This window comes from Muscardinus avellanarius, assembly GCF_963383645.1.
Source record: "Muscardinus avellanarius genome assembly, chromosome: 3".
Classification (NCBI taxonomy): Eukaryota; Metazoa; Chordata; class Mammalia; order Rodentia; family Gliridae; genus Muscardinus; species Muscardinus avellanarius.
Genome location: NC_137788.1, coordinates 14,630,314 through 14,658,109, shown reverse-complemented (window position 1 = coordinate 14,658,109; position 27,796 = coordinate 14,630,314). Strand labels below are relative to the sequence as shown.

General features: G+C 53.7%; 2 protein-coding genes across 3 annotated transcripts in view; both read left to right on the top strand.

Annotated features, from left to right (window-relative positions):
* IFFO2 (intermediate filament family orphan 2) overlaps positions 1 to 7,865 on the top strand; it is a gene marked incomplete at both ends in the record, with an annotated part of 44,413 nt that extends 36,548 nt beyond the window's left edge. For both annotated transcript variants that reach the window (XM_080690689.1, XM_080690688.1), the window contains 4 exons: positions 5,179 to 5,299; positions 5,417 to 5,509; positions 6,293 to 6,423; positions 7,760 to 7,865. In XM_080690689.1, the coding sequence (XP_080546815.1) occupies positions 5,179 to 5,299; positions 5,417 to 5,509; positions 6,293 to 6,423; positions 7,760 to 7,865 (451 nt within the window). The remainder of the gene's footprint in view (positions 1 to 5,178; positions 5,300 to 5,416; positions 5,510 to 6,292; positions 6,424 to 7,759) is intronic.
* A 6,302-nt stretch (positions 7,866 to 14,167) lies between these two features.
* The window catches only part of ALDH4A1 (aldehyde dehydrogenase 4 family member A1), a gene marked incomplete at both ends in the record, with an annotated part of 37,759 nt that continues 24,130 nt past the window's right edge, over positions 14,168 to 27,796 (top strand). Inside the window, 2 exons of the mRNA XM_080693094.1 lie at positions 14,168 to 14,226; positions 26,974 to 27,067. Of these exons, the coding sequence (XP_080549220.1) occupies positions 14,168 to 14,226; positions 26,974 to 27,067 (153 nt within the window). The remainder of the gene's footprint in view (positions 14,227 to 26,973; positions 27,068 to 27,796) is intronic.

The window sequence follows — 27,796 nt, the reverse complement described above, 5'->3', positions numbered from 1 at the left end:
GTATGGTAGAGAGAACCAGCAGATGAGTCTGGTTTGACCAGCGTGGTGTTCTGGGGGGACTGGGGTTCATCTGCAATGGCAATAGTTTGGGAAGGGAAATCCAGGTTTTCGGCCTCTCTGGACGCTTGAGGAGATGGGGCGTGGCCAGGCCCAGGGAGCAGTGGACGGTATTGGTTGGCAGCTGCTGAATCCGGGACTGGCACATGCGTTCTCTGACCTGCCGCTTCCCAAAACAAAGGGGGCTGGAAGGAATTCCTTTGGCTGGGGAGGGCGCTGTTCTTGCCGGTGGGGTGACAGGGCTGGGTTGTCCCCTCCACGGTCCTGAGGAGCAGGAGTCTGGAAAGGGCATGTTGCAGGCTGCTCTGGCCAGGCCTCCGGCATACCCACTCCTGCCCGTCTTCCCTGGCGGGCTGGCAGAATTGGCCCTCAGGGGATCTCAGGAAGGGTGCCTGGCATTCACGGAGTGTCCTCAACACCACGGGTGCTTAGCTGACTCCAGACACAGGCTGGGAGTTAGGGTGATCGCTCTCCTTCTGTGTACCAGCAAACTGAGACTCCGAGAGGCTAGCCAAGATGTCCATCTGGCCTGGGGACTCACCAGTGTGATCTCCCTGTGAGATGCGGCCTGGGAGGGCTCGTGCCTGCCACAGCCGGCTGGTCCCAGCTCTCGGGAGCCAGCTGCAGGTGCTATGCACCTCAGTCGCTTAAGACTTGCCACTGCAGGAAACTGGCAAATGCCATCAGCCGGGGCTCCCACCCCTCCAGAGAGCCAGAGCCTCACCAGGCCCAGCTGATCAGTGTGGCCTGTTCTTGGCCTGTTCTGTGCTGTATTCTCGATCAGATGCGCCTTCTACTCTAATCCAGAGAGCACCTCGGGTGGGCTGGGGCAGGTGCAGCTCTTAGTCAAAGGGCAAGGGCTTGTCCCTGGGGACCAGCGCTCCCCCGGCCCACTGACCTGCTCTCCCTTTAGCGTCTTCTGTGCCTGGGCACCTAGACCCTGAGAACTTAGCTCTGGCCCAGCGCTCCCAGCTGTGAGGCCGGCTTGGCATCACACAGCCCAAAGATCAAGCCACCAAGCCCTCACTGTTCAGAGGAGGAAGCACAAGGCTGGGTCGGAGCCAGGCCCCTGACTTTTGGTCCAGCGCTTTGTCCCCTACACTAGTTGTCTCTGTGCTTAGAAAAGGCTTCTCTCCTTTATCCTGTCCCTGTTCTGGTCCCTTTCCAGCTAAGCCATCCGACTTGTGAGGAAGATGAGGAAGGGGCGGGAGTCGGGACTGGGGTGGGTTCAGAAAGCTTTGGTTCTTGGGGTGCTTGGTACTTGGTACCTGGGGGGAGTTCAGAAGTACTCCCCTGAGACAGAACTGAGGTGTGGCTGCATTTGGAAGTACACTAGTTGAGAGCAACAGGAGACCCCTGGACTCTTTTTTCTTCTCTTGTGGTACTGGGGATGGAACCCAGGGGCATTCCACCTCCGAGCTACACCCCCAGCCCTTTTGTTTTGTTTTGAAACAAGGTCTCACCAGGTTGCTGAGAGCCTCGCTGAGTTGCGGAGGCTGTCCTCAAACCCGAAATCCTCCTGTCTCTGCCTCCCAAGTACTGAGATCACAGACATGGGTCACCACGCCCAGCTACCCCTGGGCTCTTGAGTGGTCTTTCAACATGAATCACCTCCAAATCTGATAGTCTCATCTTCTGTTGACAAGAAGGATTTTCAAAAGGACTGGGGAATGGGAAAGGTTTTCTGAAGGTCATCAAGGCATTCCCTAGCCTAGGCAGGGTGGTGTGCCCCAGAGGCCGCAGGCCAGGACCATGTGATTGAATCAAAGGGTTTCTTTGAAGAAATCACTGCTCTCATTTTTACAAAGTTCCCAAGGAGCCATCAGGCTGGCCAGGAATGGGGTGAACCCCGGAGGGCACACACCCAGAGAGGGCTCCTGTGTGTAGAAAGAGTGGTCAGATCCAAGACCGGCGAGAAGCAGGCGTCGGGGTGTGGACGGGGCTGAATCGGGTTTAGGACCTCATTAGAGACTTATCTTGGTTGTAAAGTTGCCTTAGTTTAAAAAATAAAAAATCGCCGGGCGTGGTGGCGCACGCTTGTAATCCCTGCTCTTGGGAGGCTGAGACAGGAGGACCTCGCAGGTTCTAACCCAGCCTCAGCTACTTAGTGAGGCTCTCAGCAACCTAGTGAGACCCTGTTTCCAAATAAAATATAAAAAGGGTCCGGGAGTATAGCCCGGAGGTAGAAAGCCTCTGGGTCCCACCCCCAGTACCACCAAAATAAATAAATAAAATAAAATAAAATAAATCCTCTTTTCACTTTGATTACCCCCTCCGTCCCGCAGCCCCTGGCTTCTCCCTCACTTATCCATCCGCTAGCTGTGGGCCCAGACCCAAGCCAGACGCTGCCCCCAGCCAGTTCTAGAGAAGTCTTTGAATGACACAGCCGGCTCAGGGTTGTTTTGTTTTGATCCAAATCAGTGGCTCGGGCTTCTGACCAAGGAGAAGAGGAGGAATTTTCTGCCTCCCTGAACCGCAGGGAGGGAGCCGGCCTCCTCCTCATCCCCGCCCTGGGTGGGAGTGGGGCGGCCTCGGGTGCCCTCCTCCATCTTACTGTCCTTTCAGGCTCCCCCGTCTCTTGTCTGGGGTTTCCTTTAGATCCCAGCCGCCCGGAAGGAAGTGAAGTCAGGAGTGGAGTATGTAATGTGCTGAGGGGTTGACTCCGGCTCCTGAGAGCACCGCCCTCTCCAGCCCACCCCTACCCGCTCTGTCCCTGGGCTCATGGAGCCGCCTACAGGCGCCTGCGGGAACTGCTGCTGGGCGGGGAGAGAACCTGGCTTGGCTCCAGGGGGCGCTATGGGCAGCTTTTTGTTTTTTTGCTTTTTGCTTTTTTTTAACCAGAAAGTCTTCACAGTTGTCCAGTCATTCATTCCCTTGCTGGGGTGGTTGGGAGCAGTGCTCTCGTCTGGAGGATCCAAGAAGGAGTTTGTATGTGTGTGTTGGGGGGATAGAAGTGGGGAGAGCCCCAGGGTGGAAGTCTGGGATCTGTCCTGGGCTGGGATGTGTTTAACTCCCACACTTAGCCTCCCCTTTGAACCGAGGGGATATTGGATGGAATGACTTTTTTTTTTCAGTACTGGGGATGGAACCCAGGGGCATTCTACCTCTGAGCTATACCCCCAGACCTATTTTTAGTCTTTTTAGTTTTGAAACAAGGTCTCACTGAGTTGCAAAGGGCCTCACTAAGTAGCTGAGGCTGTCCACGAACTGTGATCCTCCTGTCTTAGCCTCCCGAATGCTGGGATTACAAGCCTGCGCCACCAAGCCCGGCTTTGGAGTGACTATTAATGTCCCCTCCATAAGTTGGGCGTGGTGGCACACGCTTGTAATCCCAGTGCTTGGGAGGCTGAGACAGGGGATCGCACAGGTTCAAAGCCAGCCTCGGCTACTTAGTGAGGCTCTCAGCAACTTAGTGAGACCCTGTTTCCAAATAAAATATAAAATGGGTCTGGGAGTATAGCCGGGAGGTAGAAAAGCCCCTGGGTTCCACCCCCAGTAACACACACACACACACACACACACACACACACACACAATGTCCCCCCCAGATGGAGTAGCGAGTGCATCTTGGGAGGCCCCTGAGTCCCAGGCAAACCTAGATGGTTGGCCACTACCAGTGACAGCCAGTAACTCAGGTTCTAAGTTCAAATCCAATGAGCGGCATGTTTGCAGTCTGGAAGGCGACCTGGTGTCTCTGAGTGTCCTCACCTGTAAAAAAAAAAAAAAAAAGGAATAATCAGCATACTCCCACACAGGATTGCTTTGCAGGTAGATTTTTTTTTTTTTTTTTTTTTTTTTTTTTTTTTTTTTTAGTGGTACTAAGGTTCCTGGAAGCCCTTCTACCTCTGGGCTACACCTCCCAGGCGCAGGGATTGCCAGAGTGCACCACCACGCCCGGCAGAATTGTTGTGTTTCATATGTGTTTTTCTATGTATTTATATTCTATAATAAAAATGCATTGCAAGCAGATGTTTTTTACAATACATGTCTAGTGGCCAGTCCAGGCACAGTGCATTCTCGTTGCGTGGTGATGCTTTTAGTGGGGAGGAGGGAGCAGCCGGGAACCGAAAGATCTGGCTTCCAGGCCCTTCCGTCCCCCTGGCTGTGCGGCCTTGAACAGGGGACTGTGTCTCTCTGAGCTTTGATTTTCTTCATCTATAAAATGGAGCCAAGCATGGTAGCACACGCCTATAATCCCAGTACTTGGGAGGCTGAGGCAGGGGGACCTCCAGTTGAAGGCCAGCCTGAGCAGCTTAGTGAAATCCTATATCAAAAAACACAGAGCCGGGCGTGGTGGCGCACGCTTGTCATCCCAGCATCTGGGAGGCTGAGACAACAGGATCCGGGTTCATGGACAGCCTCAGCTACTTAGTGAGGCCCTCTGCAACTCAGTGAGACCCTGTTTCCAAATATAAAGGATAGAAAAAAATAGGGCTGGGGGTGTAGCTCAGAGGTAGAATGCCCCTTAGTTCAGTCCCCAGTACCACAGAATAAATAAATAAATAAATAAATAAATAAATAAATAAAACGAATCGAGAGTTTCAACTTCTTCAAATTGCCGGGAATATGAAATAAATCATCTTGCTAGAATCCCAAGATTAGGGCTGGGAGAGAGTGCTTACCTATCATGATCCCTTGCTCCAGAAATAAATAAGCCATAAAATTGGACTTGAGAGGAAAATAGCTGTAGTCCTCGTTAACTAAAGCCTGGCATCTTTAGAATTATATTTTAATTATACAAAATAAACACATTAACATATTTATTTGGTTCTGAGGCGTGAACCCAGGGGCATTCTATCTCCAAGCTGTAGCCCCAACCCTTTTTATTTTGAAACAAGGTCTTGTCAAGTTGCTGAGGCGGGCCTCAAACCTGCCATGCTCCTGTCTCAGCCTCCCGAGTCCTGGGATGACAGGCCTGGGTCACCATGCCCAGCTGCATTCTACATTTTTAACGGAGCTAAAATCTTTTTGGATGGGGCCAGTGTCCCTTTGGCTGTGGCACTCCTGCCTGTTTTGAGGCAACCTTGCAGGTACCTGCTTAGAAGGTGCCCCCTTTCTGCCCTCTGTACGGGCCCTGCATCCCGGCTTCTGTTCACCCGTGCCCTCCGGTGTCCCCTGCAGGCGGGAGACCTTCGATTTTGATGACGACTGTGACAGCCTAACGTGGGAAGAGAATGAAGACACACTGCTGCTCTGGGAGGATTTCACCAACTGTAACCCAAGCATTGACTTGCAGGGCGAGGTAAGCAGGGCGGGGCTGGGCTGGGGCTGGGGCTCCTCCGTCCAGTCTTCCCTTGCCCTGCTTTGCCCTGGCAGCCCCACCGCCGGCTAAATTGCCCCTTCTCTTCTCTGTCCCCAGCAAGAGGAAAACTTGGGCAACTTGATCCACGAGACTGAATCCTTTTTCAAGACGAGAGACAAGGAGTACCAGGAGACGATAGGCCAGATCGAGGTGAGGCTGGGCCTTGGAGCCGTTTAGGGCCTGTGGGTCCACACAGCCGTGACCCCTGGTGATCAAACGCCCAGTGAGCCCAGGCTGGCAGAGCAAGGGGAGGGGGGCGAAGGACCAGGAGTCAGGAGGGCTGCAGATTCTGCACATGGCACCAGGGTCCCATCCTTCTTGGGGCCTGAGTTTCCTAATCTATAAAACAGGGGTAGTGAGTCCTGCCTGGCCCAGAAAGGTTTTTTTTTATGCAGGTCTGGGGATGGTACCCAGGGGCATTTGACCTCTGAGCTGCACCCCCTGCCCTATTTTTTGTCCTTTATTTTGAAACAGGGTCTCATTGAGTTGCGGAGGGCCTCACTAAGTAGCTGAGGCTGTCCGCGAACCGTGATCCTCCGGGCTCAGCCTCCCAAATGCTGGGATGACAAGCGTGCGCCACCACGCCCGGCAGACCAGAAGCACTTCTAAAGGATACGGTGGCACATGCCTGTAATCCCAGGACGCAGCAGCTTAGTGAGACCCTCAACAACTTACCCTTCCTGTTTCAAAATAACAATAAAAAAGGGAGCTGGGGTCTATCTTGGAGGTAGGATTTTCCTGAGTTCAGCTCCCAGTACCGTAAATAAATAAGCCATGGCCCAGTGTGAAGAGAGCGGCAGGCGTGGAGGCTGGTGGCCCTGAGGCCAGGTCCTGAGGCCAGGTGTCTGCGGTGGCCTCCGTGCTGCCACCGCAGGGGAAGTGAGGGGGCTGCCGCCCGGGGCCTGGCGCTCACCGCACCCTGTGGTCCTCCAGCTGGAGCTGGCCACGGCCAAGAGCGACATGAACCGGCACCTGCACGAGTACATGGAGATGTGCAGCATGAAGCGGGGTCTGGATGTGCAGATGGAGACCTGCCGCCGCCTCATCAAGGGCTCCGCAGACAGGTACCGGCGCCCCCGGGGGCAGGGTCCTTGGGGCCCCGGGCTGGGCCTGTGGCCCGGCCGCGTCCGTCTTCCCAGCCCACCTGCTTGTCTGTCCATCTGCCCGCCCAGCCAGCCACCCAGACGTCCAGTGGATGGTAGCGTGCCTACTGTGTGCTGGGCAACTTCCATACCTCAGAGAACTCTCCCGGCAACCTTGTCCCCATGGATTCAGCAAATACTTGTTGAAGGCCTACTGTGTGCAAGGCCTGAGGGGTCCTGTGACGAGCAGTCAGAGCCTCTACCTACTGTGTGCAAGGCCTGGGGGTTTCCGTGACGGGTGGTCAGAGCCTTTGCCTACTGTGTGCAAGGCCCAGGGGAGGGGGGTTCTGTAATGAGAGGTCAGAGCCTCTGCCTACTGTGTGCAAGGCCCAGGGGAGGGGGGTTCTGTAATGAGAGGTCAGAGCCTCTGCCTACTGTGTGCAAGGCCTGGGGGGTCCTGTGGTGAGTGTCAGCCTGTGCCTACTGTGTGCAAGGCCTGGGGGGGGTCTCGTGATAAGAGGTCAGAGCCTCTGCCTACTGTGAGCAAGGCCTGGGGGTTCCCGTGATGAGCGTCAGAGCCTCTGCCCTGAGTTGGGAGGTGGAGGAGGTGGGCACGCACACCCCAGTGTTGCTGGTGAGGCGCCCGTTTGTGTGTAGGAAGTGACTTCCCTTCTTCCTCCCCATCTTCCAGCCCACAGCCAGATGGGTCTGTGCCCAGGAAACTGATATGCATCAGGCAGGATGCAGAGATAGACACGGCCTCTTGGGGGGACAGACACACTGACAGTAGGACGAGCTAATACTTGGAGATTGGTTGGCACGGAGCACACGTAGACGTTGATTGCCATTTCTTTTCTTGGGATGGCTGTTGCTATCTAAGAGGGAGAGGAGTCTGGGAAGCAGAGTGAGTGAGGCTGTGGCAAAGCCCGTGTCGCCTTAACCCCTGGAGTCCGCAGCACACGCTGGGGTTGCAGGCAGCCATCTGCGAGAGCAGAGCCGTAGCCTCTCCTTGCGTTTTGGGTTATTTGGAGCCTGGACCTAGGCTGGATAATTGAAGTCTAAGAACGAAACTTGATCCAAGGCCCTTGCTCCCAAGGAGCTTTCTGACTGGAGAGGTCAGAGCACTCAGACCAAGTAGAGGCTGGGGAGGCGGGGCCTAGGGGAGGCGGAGCCCAAGGGAGGCTGGACCCAAGGGAGGCCGGGCCCTAGGGAGTCAACCAAGGACAGGGTCTCTGGCAGGGCCCCTCTGAAATTCACCTTTCTGGCCAGGAGCCCTGGCTTGCTGTCTGATGCCCCCTGCCCTTCCTGTACTTTTCAGGAATTCACCGTCCCCCAGCTCTGTGGCCAGCAGCGACTCAGGAAGTACAGACGAGATCCAGGACGACTTGGAGCGGGAGGCAGATGTGGAGCCCATGGTCAGCTGATGACGGCACCCGCGACCTGCCCGGCCTCCTCTGCCCTCTGCCAGGGAGGCTCCTCGGGGCTCTTCCTCACCTCACAGACTCCTCTGCCCTCGGCACGGAGCCCGAGGCACCGCTGCTTCCTTTCACATCACCCCACTGACCAGTGCCCCTCCCCACCACCCACCCACCCAAGGAATGGTGCTGTCAATTTCTATTCTCCACGTTACAAGTGCAGACTTCTGTCCGGGACGATGCAGTGTTAACTGTGCCTTCTCCCTTAAGCTGAGCCACTTTGCGCTCCAAGGAATTACTCCTCGCAGGCGTTTTTATACCAGACTCTAAGGAGAGGCTGGGTGGGCCTGGGATCCTGTGGTCTTCTCCCTGCCCTCCCTCCCCTGCTGGGGCCTCTGCCTGCCCTGGGGGAGCCTGGTACCTCCAAGCCTCGTTTGGACCTCCCCAGCTCTCTCCCTCCCTGGAAGAGACAAAGGTGGAAGGAGGGGCGGGAAGACCCATTTCTATTTTCTTTTTTGGATCTAGTGGTAAAGTCGAGGGACGAGGTGGCGCTGTGTGTTTAAACTACTATGCAAAAAAAAAAAAAAAAAAAAAACCCAAACAAAACAAAAAGCAGCTTGCCTTACGTCCTTGCGAAGGCGGGCCCCTCCAGGATTCCTGGTGCCCTGCAGGTAGGGAGGCTGAGGCGAGGCTGTGCACTGGCTGGGGGGCCTGGGTTGAGTGGGAGTGAGGCCTGCCTTCCTGCAGGGCCCACTCTACCTGATGGCTCGCTTTCTTTGGGACCTCTGTGGGGTTAGGGTGGGTTTGCGGGGGTGGGGTGGGAGGGTCTTTTAGTGTCCTGATGACTTGATGTTCTCCTCCCTTTCTCCAGCCAACAGTGGGCTCTACAGATGTGTAATTTCTCTGTGAGAAAGTCTGACGGGGCCAGGCCTGGTGCCTGCACTGTTTGGCCACTGGCAAGAAAGAGGCTTTGGGAAGGGAAGGAAGGGAAATGGTGGGGCTGCTGGTGTGCTAGTGTGTTGGAGGTGGCTTGGGTAGGAGCTCAGAGGAGCTTGGTCCTCGTTCTGCTCCTGGACATGCATTTGCAAGACAAGAATTCACTTGATGGACCAGTTGGGGGGTTAATTGAGCCAGTGTCTCCCCAAGGCTGAGTGGGCCTGCCTTGAAAGGCCCTTGGTCGAGACTGCCTACTCAGTCTCAGTTGGGAGCCAACCCAGCAGCCGGCTTTGCTTTTCTTTCTTGAGTTTTTTTATACCCAGCACAGTGGGCCTGTGTGCCCTATTTTTTTGGGCGGGGGGAGGGGGCCCAGGAGCGCCCTCTGTAGGTGAGAGGAGTGGAATGTGCCTGAGGACCAGAGCTCACTGCCTCCCCTGCCTGAGTGGAGACACAGGGGCTCTGGGCTGAGCTGGGGACAGCTCCTGGCTTTCCTCTGCAGGCACCATGGGCCTCCGAAGGGCCTGCTTGCCCCCCGCCCCCTTGTTCTCAGTCCTAAACCCATTGTACATAATATTCCTATGCATGTGTAGAGAGTGAGTGTGTGTTGGTGACTGCATGATGTAACTTACCGGATTCAGTGGCCTTTCTCATAAGTTGTTCCTCTGTTTTGTACTGTTTGGGGAGCATCCGCTGGTCCCCTGCGCAGTCTGGCTACAAGGCTTCTGTCCTTGTCATCTCGTGTTGGTCAAAAGGTCACCTTTGTCAGGTACTTGGAGGGACAAAGGTTTTGGAAGAGAGACATGTTCTTCCCGTCCTCCTCCCTGACCCTTGTTCTAAAGGTTACAGGGTCCAAACATATCCAATTATTATTGTTACTGTTGTTTTATTTTTATTTTAACCAAAGATAATCAAAGCCGGTTGGGCTTAGACCGCAGCTGCTGAAAAGATTTTCCGTTTCCAGGAGGGCAGGAAGGGAGCTGCCCTCATGGTTCCTCAGCCGCTCCTGGGGCTGAGGGAAGCGCCCAGTTGTGTGGTCTGGGAGTTGTTCCTTGAGGTGGTGGGAGGGTAGCAGACATATCCTTAGAGTTAAGACAGTACGGCAAGAGTATAGGATGTGGGGGTGTCCTGTGGTGTTAATTTTGCCCCCCTCATACACATAGGTCATTTATCTTTACCTGGGGAGTATGGAATGGCAGGTACCACAGAAAGAGGAAGACTCCTGTTTGAGAGTCTTTCCTGCTGGCTCTCAGTACCTGCTTTCTCTGGGGAGGGAGGCCCTAGCGCGGGGTGGAGGGAAGGGAGAGCCAGGGCCTGGTGGGCCTGCCTCCGGGCTGGCTCCTGGAGGCCTGGCTGCCTCCCCCTCCACCAATTCTTTCTAAGGTCATTTGCCAGTGGGTCCTGCCTGACCCTGCCCACAAGCCCACAGGGCCAAGAGGGACCCCATCGCTCGCTGGGGCAGCCCGGGGCCCACTTGGGACAGACTGGTCCGTCCTCTGTAAAGCTGTAAATACATAATTTTTTGATTTTCTAAGTCCGGTGTCATATTGACACTGTTATTTTAGACTTGTTCTCAGATGGCTCCTCCGTGCTGCCCTCGTTCACCCTCCTAGTTTTAGTTTTTTGTTTGTTTGTTTTTAATACAGAGGATTGTAGAGCAGCAGGAAAAGTAGCAGCCTTTTGGCTCCCTGGTTGTGAAACACACACACACACACACACACACACACACACACACACACACACTCCTCTGAGACTCGGAACAGAGAAGCAACTTAGTGGCCGGCAAACACATTTGCTTTCCCCTGGCAGCGTCTCGAGGGCTTTGGAGGACCAGCCCAGCCTGGGCTTAGCTCTGGGGGCAGAACTCATGACCTGTGGAGAGCCAGACCTCTTTGGCTTGGGGAGGGAGGAGAGGGGGAGCGGGGGAGGGGTAATATAAGGTGTAACTTAAGCTAAATGTAATCTATTTAAAAAGCAAGAGACTCTCATCTATTTTTGTGAAAGGAAAGGTTTTTTAATCTAGGGTAGGCAGTTATGGTAGCCCAGCATTTTTCTGTGGACAAGGTACTGTGCATGTTGCTGCAGGATTCCCTGTACTCAGTACCCCTCACCCCGTCTCACCTTCCTGAGCTCACCGTGGCCATCCGCGGACGCCGTGGCAGAGGGCAGGTCCCCCTCCACCCCATTCCCTTCTTCCCCGAGCCCTCAGCTCTTTGGGATTCTTGGAAGGGGGCCTTTTGGGGGCAGGTGGACTGCAAAGAATTCAGGATTGGGATGGTGGGAAGGAAAGGGGGGCATTAGGTAGGAGATAAGCGCTGCTTCACAGGGAAGGCTCTCATTAGTTGTCCTGGTTCTGGTGTGCCAAGACCCATTTCCGGCTCTTCTGTGTTGGGAGAGGGTTGAGAAGCAGCAGGGTGTGGTTGATGATGGCGCAGTTGATTTCGGGAACTCAGGACCTTCTTGGGCCTGGGCCTTCCTGGGTCCCAGGCTGCCAGGCAGCCGGGGCAAAGGCTGAAGTACTGTAGGATGCCCAGAGCCCGGTCCTGCCTGTGCCCACCCCAGGGCAGGGACCGGGCTGCAGTCTCCCTGCTCCTCCAGGGCCCTGGCTGAAGGACCAGGCTGCTGAGGCTTCCCCTCCCACCTGGATCCTCTTCCTGGGACACCGAGCTTGGCTCTCGATGGCTACTCCCCTTAGAGCGGGGTGTCCTCAGGCGGCCAGGTGTTCAGAGCAAGTCAAATTCTCTCCGGGAGGAAGTTTGCTGTGAGTAGATTTCCAGGCTTGGGTTGGGCTGTATCAGTCCCCATTTCCTCTCCCTCCCAGGCTCTCAAAGAAATGAAGCAAAGCCCCCTTGTGGATATTTTAGCATCTACCTGGTTTTTATTCCTGCCCCACGCCACTGTTGCCGTCTGTCTGCCAGCTGGGTCTAACATCGGCCGGGGAGGGGGGTTTGTACTCACTGAAATATTACCGAACCTACCAGAAAACCAACCTGTTTACTGTTGTAAATATTGTGCCCTTTATATCCTGTATATTGGCTTCTTTTAAATAAAGTGAAATGTCTTAGAACTGATGGTGCTTTTCCTTGTTTTGTTTTTGTTTTTTTTTTAATTGGGGATGAAAACAGAGCTTGGGGGAGGGGCGAGGAGACTGAGATGCACATAAGCACTAAAGAAGAACTTATTAGCTGATCAGTGACCAGAGAGGGGCAGTTCACATCACCTGTTAATTTGTACCTCACAATGAGATTATCAGAGGATAAGGCAGAGACCTGTTACAGAAGTGGAGAGAGGGCCAGAGAGGTCACAGGTTGACTGCTCCGTCACAGAGCCCCCGTTTCTCAAACCTCCTGGGGCTCTGGATTTTTTTTGGGGGGGGAATGGAACCCAGGGGTATTGTACCTCCGAGCTACACCCCCAGTCCTATTTTTTAGTCTTTTTATTTATTATTATTATTATTATTAGTTATTATTATTATTTTGGTGGTACTGGGGTTCCTGGAAACCCTTCTACCTCCGGGCTACACTCCCAGACCTATTTTTATACTTTTTAAAATTTGGAAACAGGATCTCTTAAGCCAGCTGGCTTCAAACCTGCGTGATCCTCCTGTCTCCGCCTCCCAAGCACGGGGATTACAAGTGTGCGCCACCACGCCCGGTGTCTTTTTATTTTTTGAAACCAGGTCTCACTGAGTTGTGAAGGGCCTTACTAAGTAGCTGAGGCTGTCTGTGAACCTCAATCCTCCGGTCTCCGCCTCCCGAATGCTGGGATTACAAGCGTGTGCCAGCATGCCCGGCGGTGGGGCTCTGGATTTGATACTGCCAGTGTTCTGGTTTCTTCTCGCTAATGGCCACATTCAGGGTGACATTTCTCCATTGTGAACTGAGCCCACCTGACTAGGGTCTTCTCCGGGGATGAAGAGAAACACCCAGGGCGAGTTCCAGGTGGCTTTTTGCCATCTCTGTCATGAGTCCTATGTAGGTTTCTTTTCTACCCCTCCCTTTTCTGAATGTTTTAAATTTCCCAAAGTGTCTTAAATAGTGTAATCTGGGGAGGGTTGGGGAAGAGCGGCCTCATATGCTGGGGCCGTTTTAAGGTGGTAATCAGGAACCCAGATCACAGAAGAGGTAAACTGAGAGGAAACCAGGCCGGCTATGTAATCTGCCCAGTGTCTTATCGCATCAGAATCGGCATCGAAACGGACTCCTGCTCGGTTCACACTGCAGCAGGAAATATAAACACGCTGGGACAGATGGTGAGAAAGGCCATAACGATATTTTAGGAGTCGAGTCGGTCCCCAAGACCTTGTCATTAGAGAAAAACTTAAGAATCCGAGTTTCGAATTACGTTCGAGTGTTCACCAAACAACTTCACACAGAAAACGGAATTTCTCATAATTTCTCATCGGGTGGAAGGCGCAGGGACAGCTGGTTTTATGACCAGAGGCTAAGCACAGACGGGAAAGGGTTTTATCTCCCATTGATCACATTTTGTGTGTGTGTGTGTGTGTGTGTGTGTGTATGTGTGTGGTACTGAGGATGGAACCCAGGGGCTTTCTACCTCCGGGCTACACTCCCAGATCTATTCTATATTTTATTTGGAAACAGGGTCTCACTAAGTTGCTGAGAGCCTCACTAAGTAACCGAGGCTGGCTTCGAACCCGCGCTATCCTCCTGTCTCAGCCCCCCAAGCACGGGGATTACAAGCGTGCGCCGCCACGCCCGGCCCACTGATGGCAACCCGCGAGGAAGCCCGCCCTGGTAACAAGCGGCCGAGAGCTGGAGGCAGGGGGTCCGTCCAGGGGCTGCACTCCAGGTAGGGGCGGGATGCCGCCGCGGGTGGCCCTGCGGAGCCCGGGAGTCTGGCGGAGAAGAGGTTTCCAGCCTCCCGCCAGCCCAGGGCAGCGGGACGGAAGGGACGAGGACCCCGCGACACCTGTCGGGCCGAGCAGCGGGCCGGCCCAGCGTCCGCACGTGCCCCGCCCGCGCCCTCTCATTGGCTGCCGCAGCCCCGCCTCCCGGCCTCAGAAGGCCGCAACTTGACTGGTCCGCTGATTGGCCCAGGGGCTTCCACTCGTCGCTCTGATTGGTCGATGCCGCTCACGCCTTCTCCCTTGGGTCAAACCATAAGGAGAGGGGGTGTAAGCGTCTACATTTCGGGCCTTCTCTTTCGGGTTATCCATAATAGCACTACACAGTGGCCTCCATCATGCAAAAGTAGAGAGGTTATTGTAATCAGAAGGCAGATCCATAGAGAAGGACCCCGATATCTGAGGACGCCGGGCCGCGGCGCCCCCTCCCGAGAGGTGGTGCACCCCGGGCGGGGCGGCGCCGTCCGGCTGCAAAGGCAGCGGCTCCCAGGACCAGCCGGCTACAGTCGAGATGCTGCCGTTGCCCGCGCTGCGCCGGGCCCTGCTGTCGCGCCCATGGAGGGCGGCCGGGTAAGTGGGCTCCGGGGTCCCCAGGGCTGCCCCGCGCCCGGGTCGCTTCCTCCGGTGCCCCTCTCCCGCACCCGGGCCTGACGCCGAGATCCCTCGGCCCCCTGCCTGTTGCTCCTGGTGATCATACTTGAGCCAGGCGGACCCCCGTTCCCGACTCTTGGGCAGTGGGGTGCTTATTCCGCGTTTGGAAAGTGGCCGCCCCCTTCACTTGTCTAACTTTTCCTACCGGATCCTCCAAATTGGCTGGCATCCGGCGAGGGCACCTCTCTGGTACAGCACGCTTCTCTCGTCCCCACCCTGGACTCGCTTTCTGGACCCCCATCTGGGACTCCCTAAGACCTCTCCTCCTTCCGCTGGGATTTTTACTTCTCCCAGAAACTGCTTTTCACAAAGTTAAATGTCGGGCAAAAGAGAGGGATCCCTTTCTTCTGGTAGGTGCGATAACTATTGTTGAAGGGCCTATAATGTGCCAGGCGCGGTGCTAGGCATTTGGCATGCCTCTGAGTGTGAGGATTAAATGGGTGAACACATGTAAAAAGTTCATCGAACGCGCTTGGTGCACGGGCAGTTCCTTGGTATTAAGACTGTCCTGGGAATCCTATCACTTTGACTTAAACTTCTCACTCCCGGGAGGCATAAGTATTATTGTTCCAGCTTTCAGGCTGGAGCTGCTCCTTAACTCCAGATTTGCAAACCTCCGCTGTTGGCACAATGGCCTGAGCCCCTCTTGCCCCGAGCTAGGTGAGGGGGGGAGCTAGGGCTGAGACCCTGCCTCAGAGGGGTGCACGGTCCGGCCGGACTGGCTGGACCCTTTTAGAGCCCGACAGTGCCCGCTTTGCCCCTCCTTGAGCTTCGTTTGTCTGGCCCTCTGTGTTTTCCGAGCTGAGCCTTGCTTTTGAGTTAATCAGTGGCCCTCTCCCTGCCCCCATCAACTCTTCTGAACCTCCCTAGTGGGGAGGGATGAACACGGAGAACGCAGGAAGAGGACATGGGCAGGGGCTCCTCTTCTAAGCCGAGACAGCTGCGCTTGCTAGAGCTGCGTGGCCCGTTGCAGGCCACTTCCCACACTCCACTCTGACCCAGACCACTGGCTCAGGCCCTAAGTGGAGGGCCCAGAGAGGCCGGGCCATCTACTGAGTACCGGCCCTGTGCAGCTATTCTGCCAAGAACACTGGAGGCTAGAAGGGATTTATATTATTATTATTATTAATTATTATTATTATTATTATTGCAGTACCAGGGGCATTCTACCTCCAAGCTACACCACTGCCCTATTTTTTATTCTTTATTTTTAAACAGGGTTTCATTGAGTTGCAGAGAGCCTCTCTAAGTAGCTGAGGCTGGCCCGCCACCTGCTATCCTCCTATCTCAGCCTTCCGAATGCTGGGATTACAGGAGTGCCCCCACCACGCCTGGCTGCGGGGCAGTTGTCTTAATGAATATTGTTATAGCTTTTTGTAAGTTCTTGTACTTAAAAAGCTGGGTGGGAGCTGCGTGGTGGCGCACGCTTGTAATCCCAGTACTTGGGAGGCTGAGACAGGAGGATCGCACAGGTTGGAAGCCAGCCTCAGCTACTTACTGAGGCTCTCAGCAACTTAGTGAGACCTTGTTTCCAAATAAAGTATGAAATAGGTCTGGGAGTATAGCCCAGAGGTAGAAAGCCTCTGGGTTCCACCCCCAGTACCACCAAAAAAAAGAAAAAAAAAAGCTGGGTGGGGCTGGGTGTGTTGTAATCCCCCCAAACTGGTGGGCTGGGTGTGGTGGCGCACCCTTGTAATCCCAGCTTTAGGGAGGCTGAGGCAGGAGAATCTTGGTTGTGGGCAGACTCAGCTACTTAGCAAGGCCCTCTGCTACTCAGTGTGATCCTGTTTCAAAATAAAGAATAAAAAAATAAAATAGGTCTAGGGTCGTAGCTGGAAGGTAGAATGTACCTGGGTTCCATCCCCAGTACCATCATTTAAAAAAAAAAAAAAAAGCTGAATTGTAGAAGGGGCTGTTCTGCAAGTACAGGTTGGATATCCTCTCATTTCAGCCTCCGAAGGCTGGGCTTTCAAGCGCGCCACCACGCCCAGCTGCTGAGAAGGGATTTATACTGAATGGTCCAGTAGTCTCCAGCTTAATGGGGGCAAAGATGTAGGCACAAAAACCCTGGAATACTGGAAGAAACCAGTTCTAAAAGGAACGGTAATAATAATAAATATCCTGTTTTTGAACAATCACAGATCGCAGCCCCCCATGCTGATAAGTACCATCTACGCCCATTGTACGCATGTGCGGAGCTCTCTTGCCAGTGAAGGCAGATGAAGGACGAGGATTACACTTGGTCTTCCCTTGGTCTCCAGATTCAGCTCTTAATTAAGAGCCCCCCACCCCCACCCCGAGTTGAGAGGGGAGAGAATTTTGCAACCAGCTCTCCGGACTCAGGTTACCTCTTCAGATAAGCAGCTGGCCTGGCCAGATGCCCAGACAGCGTTTCTCAACCTCCGAACCATTAACATGGGGGCCGCTCCGCACCCCGTAAGATGTTTAACTGCACCGCTGTCTCTGCCTGCTGGTTAGCAGACCCCAAGTCTCTCTGCTGAGTGCCAATAGCACCCTAGTCATGACAGTAAGGTCTCCAGATGTCCCCAGGTGTCACCTGGGGGCAGGCTGGTGTCCTTGTGGAGGGCCACAGCTCTGGGACTTTGGTATAGGATTGCTTGGCCGTTATGCCACATATATTTAGGAGACTCCTGTGTCTGCATTTATGGAGGGGCCGTTTTAGGGTGGGGTGAGAGCTCTCCAGCTCTCCAGTGTCCGAGATGTAAAAGGCCAGCGCTAAGAAAACCAGTCTTTTTCGAGGAACCAATGGTGTTTCCTTTTTTGCCCTGAGTGCTAGGAATCTCAACTAGTTTTCTTTTTGTTGTTGGTTTTTTCAATTTAAATCCTTGGTCGTGTGTTCTTGGCTTGCTTGCATGTTCTGGATTGAACCTTAGGGCGTTCTACCTCCGAGCTACACTCTGAGCCCCTTTTATTTAATTAAATTAATTAATTAATTAATTAATTTATTTATTTATTTTGGTGGTACTGGGGATGGAACCCAGGGGCTTTTCTATCTCCGGGTTACACTCCCAGACCTATTTATATTTTATTTGGAAACAGGGTCTCAGTAAGTTGCTGAGAGCCTCAGTAAGTAGCTGAGGTTGGCTTCGAACCTGCGCGATCCTCCTGTCTCAGCCTCCCAAGCACGGGGATTACAAGTGTGTGCCACTACGCCCGACAGCTTGGCAGTTTTATGGTTTTTTTTTTTTTACTTAATTGATATGTGTCTATTATAAAAAGTCTAAATAGAGCAAATAATACACAGTTCACATATAACCCAGACACACAGAAGTAGCCCAGTAATTTTTTGTTTTGTTTTGTTGCTGTACTGGGGATGGAACCCAGGGGCATTCTACCTCTAAGTTACACCCCCAGACCTATTTTTTTCTTTATTTTGAAACAAGGTCTTAACTGAGTTGCCAAGGGCCTCACCAATTAGCTGAGGCTGTCCTTGAACCCTGATCCTCTGGTCTCAGCCTCCCTAAAGCTGGGATTACAAGGGTGCGCCTCCACTACCAGCAGCCAGTAGTTGTTTTAATGATTATCTGTCTATAGTTTTTTTTTTTTTTTTTTTTTTGTGTGTGTGTGTGGTACTGGGGTTCCTGGAAGCCCTTCTACCTCCGGGCTACACTCCCAGACCTATATTTTTTTATATTTTTGAAACAGGGTCTCTTACGCCAGCGCGGCTGGCTTCGAACCTGCGCGATCCTCCTGTCCCCGCGTGTGCCACCATGCCCGGCTCTGCCTATAGTTTTAATGAATATCATTTTAGCTTTCTGTAAGCTTATGAACTTAAAAAGCTGGGTGGGGCCGGATTAAAAGGGTGGTGACACACCCTTGTAATCCCAGCTTTTGGGAGGCTGAGACCGAGGAGGATCGTGGACAGCCTCAGCTAATTGGTGAGGCCCTTTGCAATTAAGACCCTGTTTCAAAATAAAGAAGAAACATATAGTTCTGGGGGCGTAGCTCAGAGGTAGAATGTCCCTGGGGTCCATCCCTAGTACCAAAACGAAAAATAAAACAAAACTGGGAGAGGGCTCTTCTGCAAGTACATGTTGGATAGCCCCGATCTGAAACGCTCCCAAATCCAAAACTTTCTAAGTGCTAATATGGAGCCCCAAGAGGAAAACCCCACATCTGACTAAGTGTGATGGGTTACAGTCAAAATACAGGCAGCTCACCCCTATAACCCCAGTGCTTGGGAGGCTGAGACAGGAAGGTTGCAGGTTTGGGGTCAGCCTCCTCAACTTTGGGAGGCCCTGTTTCCAAAAATAATAGGGTGGGGTGTAGCTCAGGAGTAGAACGTTCCTGGGTTCAAGCCCCCCCAGTACTCCTCACTCCCCAAAAAGGACTCCAGGTGCACTAAAATATTATAGAAAATTACCCTTAGGCGATGTATGAGGTTTGTAAGTATGTAAGAAACAAGTGAGGTTTATGTTTAGACTTGGGTTCCATTCTCAGAATATCTCATGTATACGCAAATAATAAAAGATTTGGAAAGACCTGAAATCTAAAACTTTTTTTTTTTTTTTTGCAGTAGTGGGGATGGAACCCAGAGGCATTCTACCTCCGAACGATACCCCTAGTCCAATTTTTTTTTATTATTTTGAAGCAAGCAGGGTCTCACTGAGTTACAAAGGGCCTCGCTAAGGAGCTGAGGCTGTCAGGAATCCCAATCCTCCTGTCTCAGCCTCCAAAATGCTGGGAGTATAAGGGTGTGCCACTGTGCTTGGCTTCTAAAACACTTCTAGACCTAGGCATTTCAGACTAGGGATCCTTATCTGAAGGAAAAACTTGTTTTTCTGCTTTTTCTTTTTATGATGCTGGGGTTTGAACCCAGGGTCTCAGGCATGCTAGGCAAGCCCTCTGCCTCCAAACTACACCCCAGCCCAACCTGTTCGTGTTGGAGTTTTTTTCCCTTTATAGATGCGTGGTCTCCTGCAAGCCAGAGCTGTGTCTGGCGCCTGGTCGTCCCTAGGCATACATTTGGTGAATGGATTTAGCAGTGAGTGAGCCTGTTTATCTGTAGACATCCATCAATCACAACCAGTCTTGGGGTGATCACCGCAAACTCGTCACCTTTGAGGATGGGTCAGGCGTGGTGGCTGGTGACTGTAGCTACCTACCATTTGCCTCTGGTGTGGGTTATTCTGCTCAGCTGCTCAGCAACCTTGGCTGTAGGTGTGGCCAAGGAGAAAATGGAAATTAAGGGAAGCCTCAAGCTAATTAACAGCAGCCATAGAGAGCTGCCTGGCTCCAGCCTCCCTGGAACCTGGCTTCTAGCCTTTTCTCTTAACTTGCCCATCAGAGGCTTTGCTGACACACCACCATGGGTTCTCAAGTTCTTTCTTTGGATATTGATTTATGTATCAGTTTAATAGATAACCTTGCTTGACCTTGTACAGACTCAGGGCTGCCCCCTCTGGTTATCCTGGGGGATCTGGGACTCCTATCTACCTGTTTGCTTTGCATATATTCAGAGACACCCAATGTTTTTCTCTGGGTGGGTGTGGGTTGCCCGGGGCAGGGGCATTTCCCTCCATTCCCTGGACGCCACACAGCACCCTCCCGAGGCCACCTCATGCTCCTTCTGTGGAGAAGGCCATGCCACAGCAAGGGAGCGCCCTTCGACCTTCCAGAATCCTCATCTGCAAAATGGTGACTGTCCTAGTACAGCCAGGTAGCAGGTGCTCGCGAGGATTAGAGCTTGCTGGGTGCCTGGTACCGAGTGTGTGTAATGTAAATATTTGAGTGGAGGAATAAATAGAACCTGCATTTTCCACGATGCTGAAGCTGTCTACCGGTGTTGGACAGGGGCTGTTAGGATGGCCCGGTGCACAGAGCAGGGCTCCGGTCCTGGTTCCGCCTCTCAGGAGCTCTGTGGGTCTGGGCAAGTTACCTAACCTGTCTGTGCCACCCCTTGTCATTTGGAGAATTAGGGTAGTAATCGTAGCCATCTCACAGGGTTGTTTGGGGCATTAAATGAGGTCACTTGTGAGTAGCTCTTTGAAGGATGCCTGGTGCTCAGAAAACTCAGTAAGTAGCCATCTGACTATGAGTATCCTCACTCTCCCACCAATGGGCTGCCCGGAGTGACCAGCGCTGCCGGGATTGCCAAAACTGGAACGGGCCAAGAGTATGGGACTCAGGTGTCCATGGCCGTGTGTGTGTGTGTGTGTGTTACTAGGGATGGCACCCAGGGGCATTCTACCTCTGAGCTACACCCCCAGCCCCATTTTTTATTCTTTAATTTTTTGAAACAGGGTCTCACTAAGTTGCAGAGGGCCTTACTAAATAGCTGAGGCTGGCCCCGAACCTGAGATCCTCCTATCTCAGCCTCCCAAGTACTGGGGTTACAAGCGTGTGGGAGGCTTCCTCCTGTTTATTCTAGTTAGGCAGGCTTCCCCTCCTCCCCCCAGGCTGGGGGAGACCCTGTCCTTCCTCGGGAGCCCCCAGGCTTTCTGTCACCTGCAGAGGTGATGGGCCCGGATGGGGGGGACCCTGGGATGGGTAGCCAAATGGGCGGTGCAACTAGCCCTGGGGTGTGGGTGGTGGGGCTTGGGGTTCCAGCTATACTATGACGGTGGTGGTGGTGGGGTGACCATAGGACCCTGAGGTGTTCCCTTAGACTGTCTCCTGAATGAGAAAGACCTGGGTTCAGACTGTCCTATCACTGAACCATTAAAGAATGACATACGCTCCCTGAGGCCCAGTTTACGCATCCAGGAAACAGAGGGCTTAGTAGATCCCTCCTGCCTCTGCAGGGTGGATTTCAAGAGATGACCCTGTTCCTTTCTCCTTCCTGGCATCTTATCCTGGGCCTCAGAAACAGAGGGCTTAGTAGATCCCTCCTGCCTCTGCAGGGTGGATTTCAAGAGATGACCCTGTTCCTTTCTCCTTCCTGGCATCTTATCCTGGGCCTCAGGTCCCTCTTCTGCCCCGCCCTGGGCCCTGCACTTTCTCTGGCTGCTGGCCTCTGGCTGCCCTAATCACAGTGATAAGGAGGATTTGCCTTATCAGGCTCCAGATAACAGCTGTCTAGCAGAGGCTGAATGGAAGCTAGTTTCTATTTCTATTTCTCTTCTCGTGGGCCTGAGCTAGCCCCGCCTCAGCCACTGGGGACCCTGGGGACAGGGTCCCCAGTGTTAACAGAGCACTGGCCCTGGGCATTCAGACCTGCGGGCCCTGGTGTGGGCTCCCACCTCATGTGCATTCATTAATCCATTCATTTATTCATTGCTTTGTGTTTTTGTGTTATTGGGAATCGAAGCCAGGGACATTCCAAACGACACCCCAAGCCCTTTTTATTTTGAAACTGGGTCTCATTAAGTTACTGAAGCTGGTGTTGAACCTGTGATCCTCCTGTCTCAGACTCCCAGGAACTGGGATGGCAGGTGTGCGCCACTGCGCCTGGCCAGCCTTGCACGGCCTTTGAAGGTTTTTCTTGGGTGCTCACTGTGGGCTTGAGTCTCCAGGGATCGACAGAGTGGACACGGCCACCATGTGCAGCTTGTGGCCTGCTGGCAACACAGGTGGTCAGTCAGAGTCTGTGATAAGGTTTGTCCGTGGGGCTTCGAGGAAGGTACCGGACTGCGAGGGAGGTGATCCCGCGGGAGCCGCAACCAGGCTCTGCGCTCCCTGGTGAAGGTGAAGGCAGCCCAGGCCAGGAGGCCGCAGGCCGGAGCAGGTGGCAGGGTGACAGCGGGTGGATGGGGTGGCTCAGAATGCATCTGAGGCCTTGTCAGGAGGTTGAGTTTTTCTTTTTCTTTTCTTTTTCTTTTTCTTTTTTCCTGGTACTGGAGATGATTGAACCCGGGGGCATTCTACCTCTGAGTTACACCACAGCCTTATTTATTTATTTATTTATTTATTTATTTATTTATTTATTTTTAGTGGTACTGGGGGTGGAACCCAGGGGCTTTCTACCTCCGGGCTATACTCCCAGACCTATTTTATACTTTATTTGGAAACAGGGTCTCACTAAGTTGCTGAGAGCCTCACTAAGTAGCCGAGGCTGGCTTCGAACCCGTGCAATCCTCCTGTCTCAGCCTCCCAAGTGCTGGGATTACAAGCGTGCGCTGCCACGCCTGGCTCCAATTTTTTGTTCTTTATTTTAAAACAGACTCTCACTAATTGCGAGGGCCTCGCTAAGTAACTGAGGCTGGCCACAAACTGCAATCCTCCTGTCTCAGCCTGCCAAGTACTGGGGTTACAAACGTGCACCACCACACCCGGCTAGGATGCTGAGTTTTTATTTGAGAAGAAACGAGAAGCTGCTGAGTAGCCCTGAGCTGAGCGTGTGTGCTCCTGTGTTTTCTCCCTCCCTTGATCAGATTTTCATGTTAAGAATATGGTCAAGCCAGGCGTGATGGCGCATGCTTGCAATCCCACCATTCGGAGGCTGAGACTGGAGGACTGTATTTTCTATACTATACCTTTGTTATTTTAGTCTTCTACCTATTTAAAAAAATTTTTTTTTTTGTGTGTGTGTAGGTCTGGGGATGGAACCCAGGGGCATTCAACCTCCGAGCTACAACTCCTGCCCTATTTTTAATTCTTTATTTTGAAACAGTCTCACTGAGTTGCGGAGGGCCTCACTAAGTAGCTGAGGCTGTCTGTGAACCGCGATCCTCCGGTCTCAGCCTCCCGAATGCTGGGATGACAACCACGCCCGGCTACTCTTCTACCTATTTAAAAGAGTTTGTTGTATAACAACAAACTGTTTTACCGGCAGCAGCTGCACAAGACTCATGTTTTACTGCCCCAATTTGTGGCAGGAGGCCAAGTCCAGGGATTGGCTTGTACCATCCAGGCTTGCCTCAGGTCCCCTCTACGATGTTCCCACGGCGACCGAGTGTGGGATGTCTCAGAGCATCTCAGAACATAGGCCGGGCGGTCCATGCAGCTGAGCTTGTGGTTTGGGGTGGCTTGGATATAGTAATGCAGAAGTGGCCGATGCATTAGCTCACGCGGGAGCCGGCAGGCGCCCAGGGGTAACTGGAGCCTCTGCCCTCCCCCTGCAGATGTCTGGGGTTGTCTTGGTTGGCCGAGATCTCCTGCTGCTGTGAGGAAAATGATAAGTAAAATAAAAAATTAATGCGAGTAGAATAAAAATAATGTGCGTACGGCGGAGTGTGAAAAACACGAGAGAGGTCCAGTACACGTGGCATGTAAAGTTTTAATAATGGCACGGCTCTCCCGGGGATCAGGGCGAGGCACATCTCGCGAGAGGAGGGTTTACTCGAGAGGAGGGTTTACTCGCGGGAACGCCCAATTTTCGAGGGTGTTTCAGCCCCTCCCTTGCCCTGCAGAGGTCATGTGACACAAAGTCACAGGAGTGCAGGACCCAACTTATCAGAAAACTGTGTGGTCTTTGCAACTGAGGCCTTGGTACCTTGAGGTCTCAGGCTCTGGTTCTGGGGTTCCCAGATGAGCAGAAGAGGTGCCCCACGTTGTTAGGGACACCTGAGTCAGTTTCAGCCGCTGCCCTGCGCCTCCTCCCCGCAGCAGGAGGACTGAGCTGCTCCGAGGGAGGTCTGGGTCTGGGTCCTGGATCCTGGCACCTCCTGGGCGCTCAGGAAATGGCCCGTGGTGAGAAATGAGCGGATGCTGACCTGATCCACCGCCCTCCGCTGCGGCCCTGCGGGATGAACTCGCTGACGGGATGACTGAGGGATTCTAGCCCTGCCCAGAAGGGCCTTGCGGAGCTGCATAAAGTCCCTCTCTGTCTTCATCTAAGCCAAAGGAAGGGTGCTTGTGTTAAGTCAGAATGGCCCGTGGGCCAAAACAACAGGAAAAAAAAAAAAGACCAACGCAGTTTGATGGAAGTTCTGGGCTGCAGGGACTCAGGCCGGACTTTGAACTGGTGTCTGTTCCTCCGGCCGCAGTGGACTGATGGACAGCTGGGGCAGCGCCTGGACACTTTGCAGGCACAGAGAGGCTCCGGGGCATGTGACCTGGAGTCACAGTGGACTTCTGCCCTGTGGGAGGCGGAGGGAGAGAGGCCGGACGGCAGGATTCCTGTTTCTGGCACTTTTCTGAAAGAGAACAGGGAAAGAAGAGCTGGTAGCTACTACATTTTAAGTTATAGGTGGACAGCAGTGCTTTTTTGGGGGGAGGGGGGTACTGGGTATTGAATCTAGGTGCATCCTACAAATAGGGTCTCACTAAGTTGCTGAAGGTCTAAGTTGCCAAAAGATCTTTTTTTTTTTTTTTTAATACGGAACGCTTCAGGAATTTGCATGTCATCTTTGCACAGGGGCCACGCCTAATCCCTGTATCATTTCAATTTTAGTATATGTGCTGTAGAAGCCGGCACTAATTAGATATTTTCTATCAGAGGAATGACTTGGGCTCCATCTTTGTAGAACCGGCACCATGTAACCTTGTGCGCACTTGTATTTTTGTAAAGATAGCACTTCCTGGAAATTGTGAGTGCCAACTCCTCCCCCAGCATCCTCTTCAGCCAGTGGTGGAAAGATGGTGAGGCCCCGCGCCCACCAATAGGAGCGCGGCACGGGGCCCGCGCAGAAGATAAATGCCCAGCGGTTTTCCACACGATTCTTGCCCACCTAATGTGACTGGCGGCCGGATCCCTTTTTGCACAAAGTAGAATTCACCTTGCCAAGATACTTTCGATTATGTGGCTCATCTTAAAGATACTGTGGAAATTTATTTCTAACTCAGCCAGGAGGTCCCTGCAGGGCGCAGCCCAGTCCCTGTTCCTCAGGTGGGAACTGGGACTCAGAGTTATAGTGGTGAGCCGAGGGTCTCCGGGAGCAAGGGGCGTGGGTGTTGGTTGCGTGGGCCGCAGGGGCTGGGTGTCCCTCCTGAGGAATGCTGGTGTCTGACCTGGCCTGCGTGATGGGTGTGGTGCTCCTGAGGCTGCTGGGCTCAGCCCAAATCCCAGGCGGAACCTTCCAGGTGGCCCCGGGGGCTGGACACACCCTCCCCCCCCCCTTAGGAGGGGCTGTTGGCCCTGTGGTTCCTTCATCTTTCCCAAGCTTTGCTTTTGTGTGAGATGAACCTCTCCCTTTTCCTTGGGGCTGGGTTGAGCTCTGGTCTGTCCTCCCACTTCAAGGGAAGGGTGGGGCCCAGGAATGTAGCTCTGGTTTCTTTGGGTGGGGAGAGGGTGAGGGCCTCCCCTCTGGCTGGAGAGGGGGAGGGGAGGGAGTTCTGGCCCAGGCTGTCTCCACCACCCCCACCCCTGCCAGCCTTCCTCACCCCTGCTCACTGCCCTGGGTCTCCACACCTGCCTTTCTGCCTAGAGTGCTCTTCCTGAGCTCCCCAGCCCCAGGAGGCCCCTTAGCTGCTCCTCTGCAGGTCCGGGCACAGCTTTATCCTAGAGCACAGGCAGGGCTGGCCACTCCCTCCCTAGGAGGAGGAAAAACAGTGGCTCTGATGACCTAGAGGAAGTGAGGGATGACCTAGAGGAAGTGAGGGATGACCTAGAGGAAGTGAGGGATGACCTAGAGGAAGTGAGGGCGGTTAGGTAGTGGGCTGGGGCTAGCGGGAGAATGCCCGTCCTCTTGCGACATCTGGGGTCTGCCTGTCCCCACTTCTGGCTTCACGGGCTCTGGGGTCTCCTGCCCCAGCTGCAGGGTCCCGTGGGGAGGGGACCTGACCTATCAGTTTTGTCTAAGCAGAGACAACAGCAAGGCCACTGTTCCGCCCACCAAGTTTAGACACTCCTCTTGCTAAATGAGGGGCTGCGGGCGCACAGTTGTGCCCGAGCTTAGAATTGCCCCAGCCTCCCAACACCCAGAGCGACCCCGGCTTCTTCCTGGCCTGGCTCCGGTCGCCATCCTCGGGAGCTCTAGTTGGGAGCGTGGACGCCCACGGGAGCCAGTGTCCGCGTCTGTCTGGACTTCACTTCTAATCTTGGGCTTGAAGTCATTTTCCTCCTAGGACCTCAACGACCTCATTCCCGTGAAGGGTCCACTGGTGGGGCCTTTTGGGAGGCCCCGTGCGCGTGTAGGTGCCTGTGGGCTTGGAGTCTTTGTAGCGTACCCCACAGAGGGGCGTCTGAGGCCTGGTGGGAAGTGTCTCCCTGGGAGATGGCAGAGCGGAGCCCATAGCTGTACAATCATGGACCCCAGAGCCCTGGCTCTGAGCCACTGAAACTCAGTTCTTTGGGGTCAGACACAGCCCCCCAAACTGGGCCTCCCCGGCACTGTGAACTGGGCTCTGGGCAGTCTTCCAAGTTCCCCCGCCACATCCTGGGCGTTCTTGCTCACCCAGAGTGCTCGGCTGCTGAGCCTAGGGAAGGCCTGCGGGTTCACACCTGAGGATCCTGGCTCTGGAATGCGCCCCCTGTGCAGCTTAGGGAAAAGAAGCTGCTGGGGCCTGTTTGGGGTGCAGCGGGGGCGCTGCCAGAAGTAGAGGGACAGTGTGCTTCTACCGTTCAAAAGCCTTCAGCACCGTTCCAAACTCTGAACAGCCCTGGGATTTGGAGAGGTTATTCATTCTCTGGCTTCAGAAAAGGGCTCAGAGGAGGCAGGTCACATGCCCGAGGACGCACAGTGGCTGAACCAGGACCCCGAGGCCGGTCCTCTCTCTGCGCCAGGTTTTACACGTGCTTGGGATTTCAGGGCCATCCCGGCGGCCCCACAGGCGCAGGCGATGGCAGCCAGTGCTGACCTCTTGTCTCTTCTCATCCTTTTCCAGGCTGCAGTGGAAGCACACCTCCTCCCTGAAGGTAGCCAACGAGCCCGTCTTAGCATTCACACCGGGCAGCCCCGAGCGAGACGCTCTGCAGAAGGTAATAGGGTGGGGGCACCCCAAGAGTGCTGGGCATGGAGGGGAGACAGCCTCAGGCAGCTCTGAGATACCTGCCCCTGTCCCTGTCCTGAGCCCTGGGAGGCAGCCTGGTGGGGGCCGGGGCCTGCGGGGTTAAAACTGGAGGTGCAGGTGGCAGCCAGAGGCCCCTTTGGCCTCTCAGGCCAGGTCAGAGGTCATATACTCAGAAATTTTATTTTATTATTATTATTATTATTATTATTATTATTATTATTATTATTTCTTTTGCGGGTCTGGGAATGGAACCCAGGGGCATTCTACTTCCAGGCTAATCCCCCAGCCCTATTTTTTTATTCTCTATTTTGAAGCAGGGTCTCACTGAGTTGCAAAAGGCCTAAGTAGCTGAGGCTATCCATGAACCCTGATCCTCCTGTCTCAGCCTCCCAAATGCTGGGATTACAAGTGTACACCACCACACCCAGCTTACCCAGATATTTTATATCGAAAACATTTTCCAATTAATATACAAAATTTTAAAAATCATGAGATATGCCGGGCGTGGTGGCGCACGCTTGTAATCCCCACGCTTGGGAGGCGGAGACAGGAGGATCGTGCAAGTTCGAAGCCAGCCACGCTGGCTTAGGAGACCCTGTTTCCAAATAAAAATATAAAAAAATAGGTCTGGGAGTGTAGCCCGGAGGTAGAGGGGTTTCCAGGAACCCCAGTACCACAAGAAAGAAAGAAAAAGAAA